Here is a 20098-nt window from a genome sequence, read left to right on the forward strand (position 1 = left end):
AGCAAAAAGCTCTGTTTCTAATCTAACATCAAGCAATAAACAAGTCAAAAACCTGTTGTGTCCTCTTGAAAGCCATGAGAACACAAAACTCCCTGGTTTTCTCCCCTCTTCTCCTTTGAAGGCTGTAAGATGAAGCATCTCTCCAAGGAAAAGCAAGCAGGCACGACCTGGACTGGACTTTTTAAAGGCTTGAAGGATTTTCTCCAGCAAAACACATGAGATGCATGTCCCTCAAGATGTGATGCAGCACCAGGATACCCTGGTTTCCCACCTACCAGATCAGTGCTAGATGTGCCACCACTCCAGTTGTGCAGGTGGAAGGCAGTGAAAGGGAAATGAGTGCCAAGAGCCAGTTGAGAGCTGCAAAGCAGCACAGGTGAGGACCAGCCCAGGGCTGGCAAGTCTGATGGATCTGCCAGGAAATGTATGTCATGATACACATGAAGTCTGACAGGAATTGCCTTTTTCCTTCTCCAAACCAGCTCTTAGGAAATGAAAGTGTTGGAGAAACCATTCACGCACAACATGAGATGGTGGGAAACAATAAAGACCCAGGCAGATGGACTGTATAGAAACAGATCAGCTTTTATTCAATATTTATTGCTTGCCCTATCAATTCTGAAATCCAACTGAGAAGTGTAACAAAATAATCATTTTCTTGGCCAGAAGCGAACTTTCAATCCTTCTTTTTCATTAGTTTGCAAATAGGGTCTAACAGAGTGAAAAGTCATAAAGAGGCAGCCCTCTATTGCTGAGGTTAGTACATTAATGCAGCACATCCTGTGTGCAGAGCACAGCAGAGCATGTGGAGAGCACGCTGTCCTCACGAGCACGGACGGGGCAAGGCTCTCCATTTGGACCCACCTGGCTGGAAACCTGCTGCTGTTCACATCTATCCATGGAGATCAACACCAGTAACTCTCCCCCAAGGACTGACTCATTCAACAGAGTTCTGTGCTTCTTGTGGGGGTCTCGTGTCTCCACAGGGCTTCCCATCCTGCGAGAATCCAGATGCAGCCATTCCCCAAAACACCTCTTCCTTGAAAAATGTGGTTTCATCCCCAGGGAAAGTGTGAGAAAGTGGAGGACCGCTGTACCCCCAACCCACCCCTGCATTTTAGCATCTTAAAGCCATTCAGCAGCAGCAGCCACAGCCACGGACAGGGCAGCAGCACCCCGACACCAGCATGTGCTCAGCCGCAGATGCACTGAGAAGTGCAGCTCTTGTGGAGCCAGCTGCAGGCTCCCCAATGCCAAATGAAGGTGGGAAGAGAGTCCCTCCAAATCACGCAGCGCTCTTCAGCTGTGCGCCGAGGGGAGAGCGGATGTCTGCCGGACACAGCCGCGTTCTAATACCGTTGAGTTTATTTAAATCACAGGTCTTTGCACAAAGTTGGTCTCTTCTCCAGAGTCCTCCGCGCTCAGCTGTGGAGCAGCAGCTCCAGCGGGCCCCACACCCGCATTAGTGTGTTGGCCAGACAGCAACCACAGCAATCGCAATCAGCAGCAACACAATCACCACCAGCATTCCTGGAAAAGATGAAACGACGTCAAGGTCGCTGCCTTCGTCTCGTACAACTGGTCTTCTGCAATTAAATTCTTCCTCTGAGCCCTGCTCCTCCTCCCAGCTGAGACTGATTTCCCCTCCTGCTCACCCCATGCAAGCCCCATCACAGATCCCTGCATGCTGCTAACCTGAGCAGGGACGTGGGCTCAAACCCCACGTTGGCAGAGCAGTTCCTTCTCCTCCTGACCCTTCACATTGATTTTTTAGCAGTGCCTGCAGGGGATCTTCCTACTTAAACATCTGCCTTGCAAAGACTAGGGGATATGTGTAACTCACGGCAAGGCCAATTAAGCTGTTCTAGAATCCCTCTGTACCATCCCACTGGGGCAAAGGATTATTCAGAAGGAAATCCAAATTGTATCAGGAAATTGTTCCAATACAAACTACTCCTGCTTTCATACAAAGCTATTTGCAGAGCAAAAGCAGAGCTTTCAGGCATGGACCCGACTTGGGAAAATTAAGACCAACCAGCACTAAAGGCAGTGTAACTAACAGTGCTCTGCACAGGCTCTCTGTGTTACATCCTTACCCAGCACTACACCAGTTCCTGTGCAGAAGCTAATGACCAATATCATCTTAAAAACCTTCACAACTACCTTCTAGCTCAGGCACACCATGCTGCTCTGGAGGACAGTATTTAATATGTGAGTTATGGATCATTTGGAAGACTGATCCAGAAAACCAGCAAAGCAGATTTTCTCTCTCTCACCTGAACAACAGTGATAAGGCAACCCAGGGGTCAGGCACTGCTAGAAGAAACTAATTCTCCTTAGTTCCCCTTTCTTAGGGGGCACTCTCCCCTTTCTCTCCCCTTTCTTAGCATGGAGGAAGAACTGTTTCATTGAAAACGAACTGGATCTCTGCAGTCCGCTCCATCACCTCCCCAGGCAGCCCCAACATGTAAACTCTTTGGCTGGACCACGGCACTCTTCGGGCACTGGCATCATGCTCACAGGCATCCCCTGGGGTTAAACCACCTTTTAATTAGGATGTCTTCCTTTAGTATCCACTCTGTGCTATTCCCCTGTCCGGGCTGTGGGAATATGTTAGGGCTCCAAGAGCGGAAAAAATGTCCCTTCATTTGGGCCGCTCTCAGATGACTGTTACTCAACCACTTACAATATTTACAAGTCCAGCTCATGGCAATTAAAAAAGGATGTATTAAAATAAACTCCTCTTTCCAAGCTGGAAAAGGATATTAGACCTGGCTTTTTGTAAATAGTGTCATGTTTTCTGTGCAGAAACTGCTTCTCTGCCAGGGCTCTGGGATTTTTTTCCAGGGAAATAAAAGTCGCCACAAACAGTATTTTTAACTTTTCTGCTCAGTTAAAACCATTTGTTATCCGAAGGGAGCTCGAGTAGCACTTCACCCCACTGGCTCCAGCAGGTCTCAGGTATTGAGCCTTTTCCTTCCAAAGAAGGCAGCAGCTCTGTGTGCTCCACTTGGGATGCCGAAGGACCATGGCAGGATTTGGCACTGCAGGGACAAGCTCTTTTGCTAGGCAGGGACAAGTTCCATTGAATGGTTTACACTTAGTGCATCCTTTGAGGTAGGATGATACAGGGTAGTTTTGTTTAGAGGACACTAAACTTCAGCCTACTCCTGGTTATAAGTGCTCATTCATCACAATCAAGATGGAGTAAACCAGCAAAAATGCTCCTGTCTGTTCCTGCTGTTCTCTGCACCCAGAGCCAGGGCTCAGGGTTGGCCCCAATGCCAGCAGCCCCCAGGGCCATGCTGCACAACAGGCACTGGACAGCCAAGATCCCTGCCTGAGCACCCAGGAGCTGGGTTTGTCCCAGCAGCACTGCTCAGTGCCAGCTCCCTCGCAGCTGAAGTCCTTTGGGAAGAACCCCAGGGGATGGTCCCATTGCTGGGCTCCTGCAGAGCCTCCCTCCACATCCTCACCCCAGGTCACTGTCTATGGAGCATATTTGACCCAGCTGGATCTCAGACCATATGCTACTTGCTCCAGCTCACCGGAATGGGTGAGAGAGGGGTGTCTGGTTTCCAGTCTCAGCCAACCACTCAACATCACCCAGCAACACAAACTGTTAGATGAATACATTGGGAACATGATCTGTACTTTTACCACCTTTCTAGTCTCACACTTTTTATATCATACTATACATTTTGTAGTCCTCAGAAGAGCCAGAAACAAATAATTTGCTTAAATTAGGAAGAATTAATACCTGATAAAGCTGCTGCACTCAGATTCCCTGTTATGTTTTGCACTGGAGGAAAAAGGTTTAGAGGGTGCAAATCCTTAGCACAGTTTCAGTCTAACAGAGTTTATGGACTTCAGCAATTAAGAGACAACTGAGATCAGTTGCTTGGAAAATAGTTTATAGGTGTGAATTAGTAATGATACAAAGTGGAGTTAATGGGGCGCAATTATTCTTTGACAACTCCCAAGAAAAACTGCACATAAACCCAGAACTATTACCCAGCAGGAACAGGGGAAGGTGGGGGACTAGTAGAGTATTGCTAATGGGCAACAGCAGAATGAACAGGAAACTTGACAGAACATTCAGGGCAACAAGAGCAGGACAGCAACAGGAAATAAACTTCATTTTATTCCTGGAAAGAGGCTGGTATTAAAAACCTGGAGCCACTTTTCAGTTTCCAAAAGCAGTGGTCAAGTGCTTCCTCCCCATCTGAGGGACAGAGAAGCAGCAATGGCACATGTCAGTGCAGTATAAATCAGTGTTAAAGGCTTATCTGATCCATGTGATGTGCACAAAAAGAATAGGATCATATAAATTGGCAATAGCACACGAATTTCAAAGTACCTCTTGCATGATAGAGACCAGATGTTACGCACATTTTTCCACCCCCCATACTACAGAATAGCAGATTAGAAGGATCTGAAGCTTTTAAACCTGAGTGTTTCACAGAGCACAACAAGTTTTCCTAACAAAAGCTGGAGATAGGATCTGACAGGAATTATGCATTTAGATTCCCCGCTTGCTTTGCCTTTTTCTGCTCAAGTCCTATGAAATATAAATATCCCCCTCGATGAGAACTCCTCAAAGAGAAGCTGAGGAATCAAAGCCACCAACAATGTAAACAGGAGTAAGGGAAGAAAAAAATAAAAGATTCCTGTGCCAAAGAAAACAAATTTGCAATGCATTTCTCAGGGAAAGGTGGGAAGTGAGAAATGGATTCTCTGTGCAATTCCAGAACAATTAATTAAGGCAGGTTGGAGGAAGCGCAATACCCTTGAAGCTCCATCTGCTAAAGGGTCTGTGAGGGTGCTGCTGTTCCAGCTCAGAGGAGCAGCACACAAACACAGAGGGCACGTTCTCGGCTTACTCCAAGTTCCAGGCTCCTGGGAGCACCAGCACTCACGCTGCTTTGCCAGGTTTTAATCCTGGCATCAGCTGCAGCTCTGCTCATCACCCTGATCCCGATCCCCACTCCCTGCGCAGCACAGGGGTTCTCACTCCAAACTAACCAAAGCCTTCTCCAAAAGATAGTTCAGATCAGATTTTCAGCGATAAGAGGAAAAGGTTACAACAAAAGTAATTTATTTCTTGGTTAAGATCATTGTTCAGTCTGTCTCACCTGTCTGTCCAGCCATCAGATCAGAAGATCTGGGGTTCACACCAAACCTCATCTCCCTGGGCCAGCCCAAGTCCCAGGTCTATCCCCTCTCCCTGGGATTTATCAGCTTTAAGGATCCCTGGCTTGGGGTTCATCATGGACATCCCTCCTGCTGTACCTGACCTACTCCTTCATGAACAACTTCCCAGCTGGGGTCCACTTAGAAATGGAAATTATTCTTTGAGATCTGAATCTGCCTAAAGGGGTTTGGGCATGTTAGAAGTTAGAAGATGATTCTCCACCCCAGTTTGCACCTGAATGTCCAGGGGGTTAAGGATCTGTGTAAATACAGGTGATGGCTGAGGACTCTTAGTCCCTTGTGCCTGTTCTGCCAGTTAGTAACTACGTCTGCCCCATTGGGACTATATAACTCGAGGGTTTAAGTTCTTATTAGAAAAAAGACTTCACTTAAAGCCCACACTCTTTGATGCACTGCCAGGCATCCTCAGCGATGACAAATACCAGTCACAAAACGACAAGCCCAGTAAATCATTTCATTGCCCCCTCTTCATCCCAACCTTGCTGTTTACCCATCGCAGAGACCCCGGATGTGACTTGGAGCAGCACCAAACTGAGCACTGTGCAAAACCACGTCACATCCCTGCCCTCAAGAGCATTCCTCTCTTCTCGGGCATCCCTCTCCTCTCAGTACAGAGCCCACACTATAGGTGCTGGGCGTGTGTTCCAGCCCACACGGTGCTGCTGAAACCCTGGATGTGCTGCAGATCTGAGAGAAGGCAGAGAATCATGAACATTTCTGGTCTGTAACTCCACTGATGCACACGGTGCCACGCACTAAATAATCCTCTTTGCCTCAAATAACTGTTATGAATCCCAAAGAACATTGATGAATTGGTTTCCTCGGAGAAAAGCGGATACCTACCGCCAGCCAGCAGCCGGCTTTTGTGCTTGAGATTAATCATTGAGACTTTCCAACTCCTTGTGCTGACTGCTCAGATGGAGGCAGCTGAGGCTCAGTGAGCCGCAGTTTCCTTTAGAGCATTTTTAATTCCCCATGCCCACGAGGCTGGAGCCCGTTGGGGCAGGAGTTCCCACTCACGAGCACTGCCGCAGAAGGGGACAAGCCTGCACAGCACCCAGACAAAGCGGCCAATTGTTGCCTGTCAACTGGTGCTTCTGCCAGCTTTCTGACAAGGCAATATTTACTGTGAAATATCCACTTATTGTGCTGAATATAACTCCTGGGAATCTGAGAATGTTTAGGATCTGGCAGGGGTTCAAGTGCCTTTGAACAGGCAGGCAGGAACTTGGTCATAAATACATCGTGTTTTGACAAGTCCCTCTTGAGTAAGTGTCAAAAGATTTCTGGTCTGCTTCTATCAGACTATTGATTTACCATTACAATCGCCCCACGGCCACAGAGTGCTGGCCATTGAGATTTAATGTGTTATCAATTAGAGCCCGCAGGTTCCTACAAGGTGCCTTGCAGTACAACTTCACAGTGGGCAGCCCCTGCAGAGGACACAGTTGCACCTTCCTCCTCAGCATCCCCCGCTCCACTAACAAGATCCTGGTTGCATTTTCAGAAGGGCACACTGGCAACGAATATTCCAGGGACCAAGAAGACTCTTGTTTAATGGCACCAGGAATGTCAGCAATGCTTCAGCTCCTCTCTTTCAGCCCCCTGGCAGCCAGACACTCCTACACAGGCTTTTTACATAGCTTCATCCAGCTGCCCAACATCCCAGGCTAGAGCAGCAGGCAGGTCATCACCAGTGTGTTCCAGCCAGAACCCTGAAATTCCAGAGCAATGCCTAGACTCACATCAGCACCCCCATTCAGCTGAAGGTAGGGCTGTGGAAGGAGTAGGTAGTGGCTGATGCACCCAGGGCTTCACAGGTCGTGTTAAAGGTCTCCAGTGGCAATGCTGATCATAGAATCACTATAATTTGGCTTGGAAGAGACCTTTAAAGATCATCTACTTCCAGCCCCCTTGCTATAAGACACCTTCCATTCGACCAAGTTGCTCAAAGCTCTGTCCAGCCTGGCCTTGAGCAGGGATGATCTGTCCTTCTGCCTTGGAGGCATCTTCCAGTTGAAAACTGGTCCACTCTACTACTCTTTGTTTGACCCCAAACCCATCAGTAATGGACATAAGATATCCACATCAAGATATTCGCCCACTGCTAGATCTCTGAGCATCAGCCCAGCTTGGGCTGCCCCTGGACATATCCATTCCCTAGCAAAAATAGCCTAAATGCTCTCAAAGCATTTTAGAGGGCTTATGAAAGCAAGTGCGGAGAGAATCTGCCTGTGATAGCAGAGGTCTGGATTCAATGAGCCAGGAAATCTCTTTCAGTCCCTGCTGCTATAATCAGTGCACAGAGTATTGGATGCTCTTTATAAATAGGAGAAGTAAATAGGAGCATATGCTAAGGGGTGATGCCTCCTTTCCATGGGGTGCGTAGCCACGGCTTCTCTCAGGTTCCAAGCAGACTGCTCTGGCAGCAGGGTAGCACCACAGGATAGGGAGCAGCAAGAATCTTTTGGACATGGACTTGACCAATGCGATCCCCACCTGTCACCCCCAAATCCACGTCAGCTGGAAACCTGGAGACTGAGGCAGCCGCTGTCCTTTGGAGAGCACTGTGGTTTTGTGGACCAATACTGAGTGGAATATTGAGTGTATTCAGAAAGCAAAGACAATCACGTGTTGGCTGCCTGCTGGTTCATGGATAATCGAAGTAAATACTGCTTCCAGCCCATTAAAAAACATTTCTAAGGCACATGCATGTGTGCGTCCGAGTCACCTGCCCCGACTTCAAAAGCTGAACTGTTAACGTCCAAAAGCGCTTCAACAATGTCTAACTTGCAGCCAGCAAATCCCATCCAAAAAACCACAGAATCATAGAATCCCAGCCTGGTTTGTGTTGGAAGGGACCTTAAAGCTCACCCAGCTCCAATCCCCTGCCACGGGCAGGGACAGCATCCACCAGAGCAGCTTGCTCCAAGCCCCTGTGTCCAACCTGGCCTCGAAAATGAGACGTGCCTGTCTGTGATCACCGGCACAACTGCTGTGTGCAGAGAGAAAGCATGGGGAAAGCAGCCCTGCTGCTCTGAGCATCCCTCAGCACCCTGATGGTGACTGTTTCTGGGAACAGGAGCTTTGCCTGGGGTTTTCCCTATCTTGTATGCCGATTTGGTATAGTGTCATTCGCAATAATGCTGAAGGGTCAGCACTGGTGTCTTTTATAGATTATAAAATAATATTAAATAGCACGCTATGACTTTAAATAGCCTAGTATAGCATTACATTATCTGGAAAAAGTGGCTTATTTTATGCCAAGAAAGTTAATATTCCCACAGAACTGTGTATCCAGAAGTTTATGAATAAGTCTTCTTTTATAAGTGACATGGAGCGCTACCTTATAAACACATAATAGTTGTTTTATAGGGTAGGAGAGAAGCAGGGAGAAGATGGGAGTTTCAGGAAGAGGCTGTGGAGTCACAGCTGCTTTCATGGAGGACTTCTTTGTAATGTCACAGTTTTAAAACAAACAGAAAACCCTAACAATAAAACCAACAAATTTTATCTGCTTTTTCAGTCAGTTCATTTAAAGTCCGTGTTGCTGGACAGGTGGCAAAAACCCTGCCCAAACCTCTTCAAACCCCTGACTTTCAAGGCAGCAGAGAACCAACTTGGAAGGCTGGCTCCAGATCTGAGGCACATACCTAAAGCACTAGTTTAACATGGCAAGCACCAGAAGAAATCCATCTTGCTGTCTTTTATGTTCCCTAAAAAAGGCCAAACACTTTCTCCCCAAAAGCCATAAAGAAGTCCTTCCGTCTAACATTTTCCTCGTGTCGAGCAAGATGGGGCATTCAATTTGTATTGCATTAAGAAACACTTTAGCATAAATCCCACGCTATTAAGCTGGCTTGTATGTAAACACACTCCCTGATTCCTACACCTGCATCATTGAAACACTCTCTCCAGAGGCTTGCTCTTTATTAGTTTTGTGACAGCCAAACTTTTTCTTGGGCGACAGGCCTGTGTAAAGCGCTGTGGTCGCACATTATCCTACGCCCCCACCCACCCCAAGGAACCTGCACCTTATTGCTTTTGACCTTTCTTTTCAACTGGTCTGACTTGAGAAATGTAACACTACAGTTGTACCTCTCAACTCTGACATCAAAATCATTGGCAATTCTCAAAGAAATCCAGAGCAGGCTCTGTGAATGGTTATTAAAGGCTCCAAACGCCCATGTGTTTCACTGGGTCTGGAGGAGAAAAAAGCAAGACACTTTGCAAAAAAGCTGAGCTCTTTGGAAACAACAGCTATCGCATTATTAATTCCTTATTTGGAAGAAAGAAAAACCTAGGTCATTGCTATGTAAGATGAAAAATCCTCTTATTTTATGAGTTATTCCCCATTTGGAGCTATTTATGCAACATTAGATTAACCTGAAGAAACAATTTATCAGAGTCAAAGGTATAGACTTCATTCACACAGATGAACCCCTCGGTCAACATGATTTCATATATTAAAAAACTGCATTCTTGTGCTTTTTTTGTCACTCGAGGTTGGAGCTACGCTTCCCCCTCAAGCACAGATATGAGTCTGTTGTGAACACAAGCCTTTGATCAGGGCATGAAGACGCCTTACGTTACTGACATCAAGACCTGTTGGCAAACAAAGTGTGACTAAATAGCAGCAAGATAAAACCCACCACCATCCAAAAACAAATGTCAGGTTCAGTCCCAGGAGCAGCATGGAGCGAGTTTACATCCAAAATATTTATTGCTTCTGCAATCAAATAATCCCGAGCATTTGGGTCCCAAACCACATGCGCAGCAAAGCTGAATGAAAGGAAGTGAGATAAGTGTTTCTCTTAATCCATTGTTGTTCTACTTCAACTTGCTTCTTTTTTAACCTATTTTTCGAATTACAAATGTGTGCCAGATAGTGCATTGAACCATTTCCAAGCACAACTGCAAAGAAATCCCATACTCCTTCAAGAAGGGACACATATTGAACAAACCCAACCTCACATGAACCACAATGGGCAGAGGAATAGCTCAGATGAATTTGGTCACAGCCTTCAACCACTGTGCCTCTTTCAACTTCTCTGAAGCTTAACTGGTCTGTGTGGAGCTAATCTCCTACCTTGGGTAGTGGTTGGAAGGTTTGGATCCAACAGTTAAAGATGCCGCATAAACAGACATTTGGCCATATGTCTGTAAGTACACAATTCATTAACCTCTTGCATTGACCTGAGAACCAGACTAGAAGAAGGGCAGCTGAAAGACACAAAGGTTTCCTAAGGAAATTAAGACATATAAATAATTCTCCCTTCTGAGTCACCAGAAGCGAAGCTCAGAGACAGACAAGACATTTGTTTGGATGTGAAGACGAGGCAAGAGCATAGCAAGAACTAAACTGACACTGACACAAGTTTTCACTTTCAGAGAAGTCTGCAGGAAAGGGAACACTTTGAGCTAAATTTGTATGACTTTAAATAGCAGAAGGTAGATCACAGAGGACAACCTAGGAGAAATGGTTCCATGTACCTCTGAGATAGAATTACTGAACCAAAGAGCCTTAAAGCAATTTACACACATACCTGAGTAACATCATTCTGCAAAAAAAACCAATAATAAAATCATTCACTGGGTTCATTCTCACACAAAGAGCAAATGAAAGAGGCAACAGTTTGTTCAAGTTACTTCCCACTCCCAAAAAAACCATTAACTCGACCCTTTATACTCACTGGTACACCAAGGAAAAGATCTCCCTAACTTTAACAATGCTACAGGCAGGGGAAAAGGAAGCCCCCATGGAGCACACGCTGTCCTGGGGGGTAAATGGGTGCAGGACCCTGCGCCCATGCCCAGCCAAAGGTGACAATTTCAAACAATTTAAGACCTCATGTCTCCCCAAGACACCTTTTGGTGTTCTCCCACATAGCATTTCTTTTACTCCCACTAAAACCCGGCAGCCTCTCCCCACCCCTGTCTGCTGCCACTGGGCGCAGATGTCCAGTCATGCAGGAGATCCCCCCCCTCCCAGCAAGCCAGGAGCTGGAAACATTCTCACGTTTTTAAGTTTCCTTCTGTGAGAGCAACTTCACAGCCATCCCCACGCTGCATCATCAAACTACTTCAAACCCCAAAGTCACCAGCAGACGGTGACTGGAGATTATTGTATGTGGTTTATTCCCCTCTCTCTCCCCTTTTTTATTGAACAAGCACACACACTTTCCAGTTCTCCCTTCTCCAAACTCCCTAGCATCCTTTCCCTTATGTAAGCAATGCCAAGAAAGAACATCAGACCAGCAACGTGCTGCATTTCTGATCAACCGTGTTAGAGCTTGAAACAGGACTTGTGGAAGTTTCAAATCTCAAGGCGCACTAAAGGTTTCCAAAAAGAAAGAAAACAAAATGAGCCCAAACAAAATCACAAAGGTTCTACAAATCCCTGTCTTTCAGGGTTCATCAAATGAGCCCGACCAAGCCATAGGTATCACCTGAACTCTTTTGGTCTGCCATCAGCTCAGCAAAAAGCAGCAGGAAAAGGGTGAGAAAGTGCAGGTCTAACTGGGACATCTCTGCACTTACCAGAGATTATCCTCTCCATGCCATGGAGTGCAATGAACAGTGAGGAACAGAAGAAGGATTTGGCATGGACCACAGCTCCGTGAACCGTGGTGGAGGGAACAGCCAGGAGCTAAAGGGTGTGAAGGAGAGGCAGGTGAAGCTGTCCTTGCAAGAAGGCAGTGACCTGAGAAAACCCAACAGCTACCATCAGGTGCTCCTTCAGCAGCACAAGTCACAGGTCACTAAAGAGAGTTCTCACTGCATTAGAAACTCTAGAGCTTTACCAGCCAGACCCACACTGGTCGCAAGAAGAGACCAAGCTGGGGCCGAGGGGAGCTAAATCCCAGCAACAGGGGTTCGCTGCTGGTCGCGGTGCCCCCATGGCTGGTGCTCCTCCTCACATTCCCATCCACGCACTTCTCTGGCTCGGCCTCACTCACCAGCCTCTACTCTAGTGAGGGATGCAGAAGGTGCAGCCCAGCTGGTGAACTCCAAATGGTTTTCCTGAAAGAAAGGGTCTGCCAGGCAGCAGCATAGCCCGGAGCCGGTACCTGCAGCCAGCAGGGAAAAGGCAGAAGACATGACAGATGATCTCAGCAGGGGACTGTTGTTCCTCCACTACTTTCTCCAGTAAAAAACAAATGGGGAAAAAATAATAAAATGAAAGCACAGCTCTGCTGGCCTGGTGCAGGAGGGGACATCTGCCCGCATCCATCTGCCACCAGCCTGACACCCTGGGCTTTGTTTTTGGTAGGGTCAGTTTTCTACCATTATAGCTCCCTGAACTGCCTCACCAGGACACCAGTACCAGCACAAGGACAAAGATGGGAACATGGGGAGAGGGAGCAGGTAACCACTAGCTCTGCTCAGATGCATCAGTAAATTGTCCTATTAAGCTCTTAAACCACTTGAGAAAGTATTATCTTTTGCCTTTTCCTTTGTTTTTCACTCAAACAAATGCTGGGATTACTCCCTAGCTAGATGGGCATCAGAAAAAGCTTCCAGAAAGCTTCCGAAATGTTTAAAACAGCAACAACCAAAGTTACACACAGAAAAAAACCCAAAACCAAAACCAAAGAGAAAATAATCACAACTCAGTCAAAGGAGGGGAATAAGCTGCAGTAACAAAACTCCAGTTCTCCTGGGCTACCTGAACCCACAAGAGGAACCTCACTAGCAAGACACTGATCAAGCAGAGAAAGTTATAGCAGAAAACAAAATCCTATGGGGTTCATATGAAGTCATTTAAGGTCAGATTAAGTGTTCCTGAAGGCTGGACCATGTGCCTTCTATTTGTAAAAGTGCCCTGCTTGCACAGGAATTGGAAGAACTTTTGAAAATGGGATGCCGGCTCCTAAGTCCCTTGGATACTTGACCGGTGGTCAGGAGGGTTGAGATTTACATACAAATTGCAAAGCTGCTAAATGGCTTCCTCAGAGCAAGAAACGGGGGTGGAAACGAGAGAATATTTAATGATTAGTTCCTTATGGCTCCGACATTCTTGAAGCATATTTCTTGCAGTCCCTGGAACACTCCTGCATTCTTGATTGCAAAATGGCAATAAGTGATTTCCTTTAAAAGCCTTGTCTTTTATTGGAATACTAAAAATACCCCACTAGCCCCACTCCACTCCACTCTCTCTCTTTCCTGGACAGGCCCCATCAACCCTGATGTATTCTATTTTGAAGACGGCAATAAACATTTCAGCATGGGCTGTGCAATCCACTTCAGAGTAGATCCTGTATTTCCAGTGGAGCCCCTACTAGCACCATAAATCATCTTTACACAGATTTAAGTATGAGAAACTCCAGCTCGAAAGCAGCATGGATTTTCTTCTTTTTTTCTCTTCAAAAATTAAAACTGAGCACAAACAAGAACTGAACAATGGGCAACTTCAAACATGAAACTACTGAGATAAGCAAAGCAAAACAGAGCTGTTGGCATGGTTAGAGCCACTCTGTGCAGTGCTGTTCCACTCAATGCACTTGACATAAACCTACCTGGGAGAGGAGGCTTGGTGGGATGAAGTTCAGAAAAAACTGTCTACACATCCATCACATCTGCACAAACCCGGGTTTCAATCTGGGATACTCTGCCTGTTGCTGATTTTAAAAGCCACAGATGAAGATTAATTACATACTATGTCTGAACTGGTTACACACTTTTAACACTTCTTTTGTTTTTCCAGTCTATAGGGACTTAGAGTCTGAGCTGTTCTCCCACTGCTTTGCTCGTTATGTCTCCCTCCATCTGCTACAGATCTTGAAGAACAGCTCAAAGAGAGAATTTCAGGTATACAAGGAAAAGGCTACCGCTTCAACCACGAGTTTATCATTAATGTTCTTGGCTGAGTCGAGAGGAGCTTCTCCAGTAAAAGCGGTTGTGCAATCACGCTCAAGAACTCAGACCAGCTAAGTGCAGCCTTAAACATCAAAGTCTCCGTGTACTCAAGAGCCAGAAGGGCCATAATTCAGAGCCCTGGTGCAAGCTTCACAGCCCAGCAGCGGATGATGAGGGTTTCCCCAGTATCGATGTGTCTGTTGGGAGGTTTGGCTGGATGAGGTGACCAAGCAGCTCCTAAGCCAACCCAGCGGCGTCGGCCCACGGCACAATTACTTCTTTCCACATTAAGGGAGTCTGCTGGGAAATCTGACCTCATCGAACAAAGCTGCTGGTCGCATCTTAACTCTGTTACAGCAATTGCCCTCGAGTCACTCCACAAGCTACATGCAGCTTAACAGCCATAGGCTGATGCCCCATGCACTGGATGAAATACAAACTGCAGCTTTCACTTGAACAGAAACCCAAATAAAGGGGAGAGATGGTTATATTTCTAATTTTGATGTCCCAGAGGGAAGCGAACCTAACTTTGTTGGCAAACTCGTTTTTGACCATGCTTGTGCCTGGGTAATGTCACAACCTGCCTACTGCAGTCCCACAGCTGGCAAACACTCTGCTTCATGGGACACAATTAGGAACAGGCTTTGCTCAGCACCAGCTTCTCCTTCTTGAGTATATCACACTTCACGGAGCCCTTCCCCACCTGCAGTGGGTCTTAAACAGGAGGGGCTGCATAAAGAAACTGCACGTATTTTCAGATGAGTCATTCCATGAATTTAATCTGGCTGAATCCAGTACTCCAACAGCAAGATACGACGACCACAGCAAGGAGATGCTCTTCTGGCTCTGAAGAAAGACAACTGGCATCATAAATCATAAAACCATCAGGTGGAAAGGGACCATGGCAGGTTCTAGTGCAACTTACTGCTCCAAGCAGGGTCAACTTACAGAGCTGGACTCAATGATCCTTACGGATCCCTTTCAGCCTGAGATATTTTATGATTCTAAGACCATCCCTGCCCCATCCCTGGCAGTGTTCAAGGCCAGGTTGGACACAGGGGCTTGGAGCAAGCTGCTCCAGTGGAAGGTGTCCCTGCCTGTGGCAGGGGTTGGAGCTGGAAGAGCTTTAAGGTTGCTTCTAACTCAAACCATTCTATGATTCTATGACCAGAGACCAGGTTGCTCAGGCCTTTGTCAACTTGAGTCTTGTAAACCTTTAAAGATGCTCAACTGCTCAGGCAGCACACACACACTGGATTCTCCCCAGATGAAACCAAACCAGACAATCACAAATACACAGAGCTGCTCCAAGAAAGGTATTATTAACCCACTAAAAGTACTTTGGGAAGACCAGCACACTGGGGACAACCCGAAAAGGTAACGCTAAAGTTGGCAAGTGCTTATCATCTCAAACACAACACTAAGGAAAAGGAAAAACACCTTGACATTTTTCAGTCTGGCTCTTCCAATATTTAAGAAGATCTTTAGATGAGACTTCATTGATTTTAAATTCAGTGACAATTTGGACAAGTCAGTGTTTCGCCTGAGCCTCTGCAGAAGTGTATCAGCCTGCATGTAAAATTCCTGACACAAATAGAGTTGTTTTTTTGTTGAGAATAGTGTTTTCATAACTCAAAGAACAAGCCTTCTTTTAGAAACTTGCTCAACCTTTGGCAATCCAACCTAATCAACATACAAAACTGCAGAAACCAGCGACCAAATACTTCTTATTAATACCATTTACAGCTGCTAACAACTAGAAGAACCTTCTAAAAATGCCAAGGGAAACAGGGTGGGTGAAACAATCCCTCGCAAACAACCGAGCCAATAAATACAGGACTGTGATAAGAAATGAGGTTTGACTTGCATAATCACTTTTTAAAGGTTTCGGAAAATGGAGCCTGAAGAGCAGGAGGCTGACAAAATACCACAGTTCAGTAGCAGTGTGAAAGTTCCATGCGATGAAGCAGGGAATTCAATCCTTGCTGAATTCTTGAAATCATTTAGATGTTAACAGAAGTTTCTTCTCCAAAAAAAGAAGGCAAGGCATCTCTTAAAGCCCCCACACACAGATCTTTGACTCCTATATGTACTACACGAAGCTATTTTGGTTTTGGAAGACTGCATTGCCTCATGTGTCAGGATGGCTATTTTACTTTATTTTTTCACTCCTGGCTTGAGCAGAGCCAAACCTGCACAATTTATGCACGTGCAGCACACGAGGTCCCCTCTCCTTTTGTAGTAAAAAAAAAAAAGAGAGAGAGAAAGGGGGAGGAAAAACCACAGGATCATTTCATCTCAGTTCCTTCCTAAAGCCTGAGAAGTTTCTAAGCTCTTAACTCCGGTTCTTCTCTCTCAGCCTTCGCACATGACAGCTACAAGCTGCCACAGCAGCTGCACAGTAACGTCTTCAAAGGGAAGAAGGAAAGAACTGCTCTGAGAACAAAGTGCAGGGGACAAAGCGGCTGGGGGACAGGAGCACAGCGGGGCTCAGCGCAGGGGGAGCCATGGCCGTGGGCCTCCCTGCGCGTGCTCACGTGCCAGCAGGACCTGCGTGTGTCACGGAGAACAGCAATAAAACAGGAGAGCACCAGCAGGACGTGTCGGAAACCCATCCCCATCTATTTTGTTTCGGATTCTCTTGCTGGAGAATGTTTCCCTTCTCCAGTTCCACAAGGTTATTACTGGGGGTTGACACAGAGGGGAGAAAATCAAGTGAATAAAAACAGCCTGCATGAGGAATGTAGCCTGTTATCAAACAAACACCCAGAAGGAAAACACTCGGGAGCAAAGAGAAGTTGCTTGATTTACTAAATGATTTTCTTTCCTGAAGTCTGATCCCACAGTTAAACCTACAGAGTCCATTCCCCTCATACTGCTTGGGGGAAAAAACCCCACACTCCAAAGAGGCATAAATCGCCCTGGATCATTTGTCTGAATCCTGCTCCTGCCCCAGTGAGGGATGCTCATATGCTTTTGCAATAGCTCTGTTGTGATAGTGTTACCAGGAGTGTCCTTTATTAATCATGTTGCCACTAAAAGTCTCTCCAGAGTATTTGCTTATTCTATACTTTTCCAAATTGTTTCAGTTTCCTCTTTACTTATTAAAAGCTTGCCAAAGATGGCCACGGTTACAGCTAGCCTACATTACTGCAACGGGAAGTGAAAAGACGGAATAGAGGGGGGAAATCACCTTTATAACTACGGATTTTCCTCTACTCCTCAGAAGAAACTTCCCCCAAACACTCTGTCTCGTTTCTCTGACCAGCTCAAGCTGTGAAGCCTGAGATCCTGCTAGTTAAGGTAGCATTAACAGTCAAGAAACACTTTCCTGGATGTTACTACTTGAGTCAGGATCATTGGAAGAAATTTGGTATTGGCTAAATCCTTCAGTGCCTTGAAATCAATGAGCTTATTCCAGCCTGTAAAGTGTTCTTAAAGACATGCTTAAGTGCTTTGCTGGATGAAGAACAAAGCACTTGGCACCCAGCAGAACTGAACCCTGCTGAGGTGTGAGGCCTTTCCAAACATTTCTAATTAACTAGAAGTATCCACAATCAAGAAAGTCCTAGTCACTTGGTTGACAAAAGAAAGGCAATGTTTTGCAAAGCATCCCGTGTTCCCCCTGCCAGTAACAGGCAACCCTTCACAATACCAGACACGGGAAAGGGAAATGTGTCCAAGAGTAGCTGGGTTATAAGGAGCAAGAGTCTCCGTGCGTCCTTTGGGAATCACGCCTGGGCTTCGCAAGGGCCCTGCCTCAGGAGACGGAGTTTGCTTGGGCTGACCACTGGACCCATCCCTGCTCCCCTGCACTTGCTTTCGCTGACACCACAGACCAGCCAGTCCCACAGGGAGTTTCTGCTCACTTCCTATGCGGGCAGCCTCCATCTTCTCATCTAAAGATCAGCCTCGAAGGAAGGAAAAGCCATCTCTGCAGTGCAGGAGAACACATTAGGTATGAAAGCTTCAAACCAAGTTCACATCATCCCTGGTTTGCATAAATGATCAGGAAGGTTCCCATTTATCCCCCAGATTTTACATTGTTTTGAGGACTTTGCTGTCTGCAAAGCATTTACTCAAACCAAGTGGCACAAGTCTGCTAAAATCACACTTTCAAACCAACCCCGTCTTTCTGAATCAGAAACAAACAGGCTTTTCAATGCACTTTCATAGTTGCAGCATGTGTTTCATTCTTATTCTCATCCGGCTTATACAAAGATGAGATAAATTATTTTTCATGTTTATCTTTCCCCATGAAAAACACAGATCACCTTGGTGTTATGCTAACAAAAGTTTGGCCTATCTAGGTACAGGAGACCAGAGAGAAGCCCCTTCCTTTCCAGGCCCTGATCCTGCAAACAGATAGGCAGTGTCCACCCATGGCCAGATGGACTCTGCATGGATGCAGTCATTCCCAGCGGGAAGTGAAGGCAAAGCCCCAAACTCCTGTGAATCTGTGTAGAGAATCAGATCACCTGCAGCAGGAGAACCCAATAGGGACCTTCCACTCGTGGTCCAAGGCTACTCATAAGGAGCCCAAGGATACTGGCCACCAGTGAGGTTACTCCGAGTGGGGTCTGAGTTCAGCTGGGGGGATCCATGAACTGTCCATCACAAGAATGGAAGGTTTTTCTGGCTGAAAACCAATAAAAAACAAGATAGGGCAATGTTAAGAGGAGGGAGCCGAACCTCCACATCTGCACCAGTCTGTGGCAGCTGTGCTTGCTGCTCTGCGTTCACATGAAGCTCTCGGAGATGATCTCACCTCTCAGCCATAGAGGGGAAAATCTACGCTGCGACCCCTGCATCATGTCACCAGGTAGACCCACACATGAACAACTCTAAAATAACGGTTTGGGGTTTTTAAAGGTTTCAGCAAATCCTGCCTCAACCACGCCAAAAGTTTCTGACTGCACACATGGCTTTATAGCAGAAAGAAGGTCATCTGCAAATGGTTAATGTAATGCACATGAGGTGCAAGCCACTGGGACTGCAGCAGGATTTGATTTGAAGCAAGCCACAGAACATGACAGTAATTTAAACAAAACCCATACAGTTTATCCAGAGCTTCCCATCCCTCAGCCTCCCTTTCTGTGTCCTCTGTCCCAGTTACACGCTCGCACAAGCTGACCGCATCTCATGGAGCCTATATCGAAGCAGGAATTTTATTCACAAGGTTTGGCTTTAGGAGGAGGCAAACTAAAAATAGAGATGAAGGGATGAAGGGATGCTTATCCTTTTATGTTTAGCACAGCGAAGGTCTGGTGTGAGGGGATAATATAGTTTAGAAGTCACACTCCTGATGGAGCATCCTCAGTTTCTGTTAACACAAAGAAGTGGATACAGGGATTTGTTTGCTAGCAACTCTTTTTTTAAACATTGTCTCCTGTGGTTTTCATGGCTTTGAGGGGAGACTTTTAGCATGATCAGCTGCCAAGAAACATCTCCCAGTTAGCTGCTTTGGTCATCAGTCAGTAGCTGCCATTAGCACAGCAGTTTTTATCTGCAAATCCAATAATCCTAGAACTACCAAACATCATTTTCCCCCAAAGATTAGTTTTGGTGGAGAAAAACATCCTCTGGAAGGCAAAAAAACCCCAAAACACTTCAGCTCTCAAAACACACGGTGCAGCCTAGAATAGCACTGCCCATAAACCCGTTCTCCAGCTCTGCTCCTCACCCAGCCTGCCAGTGAACATGGGAAACCATTAACTCGAACTGCTAAAGACTCAGACAATCCCAAACTACTTGTCATGCAAACAACCTGAGATTCATTCTCCAGGCAAGGCAGAAGGAGGGGTAAAAGACTGAGTTAAGGAGATTACTGGGGAAGGAGTCACACTCAGCAGCCTTATGAGATGATTAAACCCTGGGAAATTCATACACCAAATCCCCCGGCCCTGGTAGCACACATTCATCACCCGTTTCAGGATCAACCACAATCAAGAACTTTCTCTGGCAGCATTAAGTATTCTTCTCCCCCTGAACTTTCATTTCGCCCTCCTCCAAAAAAAGGAATATT

At 46.2% G+C, this 20098-nt stretch overlaps 1 protein-coding gene across 1 annotated transcript in view; it reads right to left on the reverse strand.

Moving 5' to 3' along the window:
• Positions 1 to 1269: 1269 nt before the first annotated feature.
• Positions 1270 to 20098, reverse strand: part of STX8 (syntaxin 8) — a gene marked incomplete at its 5' end in the record, with an annotated part of 99797 nt that continues 80968 nt past the window's right edge. Inside the window, one exon of the mRNA XM_080629260.1 lies at positions 1270 to 1530. Coding sequence (XP_080485386.1) covers positions 1463 to 1530 — 68 coding nt within the window. The 3' untranslated portion in view covers positions 1270 to 1462. The remainder of the gene's footprint in view (positions 1531 to 20098) is intronic.

This window comes from Psittacula echo, assembly GCF_963264785.1.
Source record: "Psittacula echo genome assembly, chromosome: 14".
Taxonomy (NCBI): domain Eukaryota; kingdom Metazoa; phylum Chordata; class Aves; order Psittaciformes; family Psittacidae; genus Psittacula; species Psittacula echo.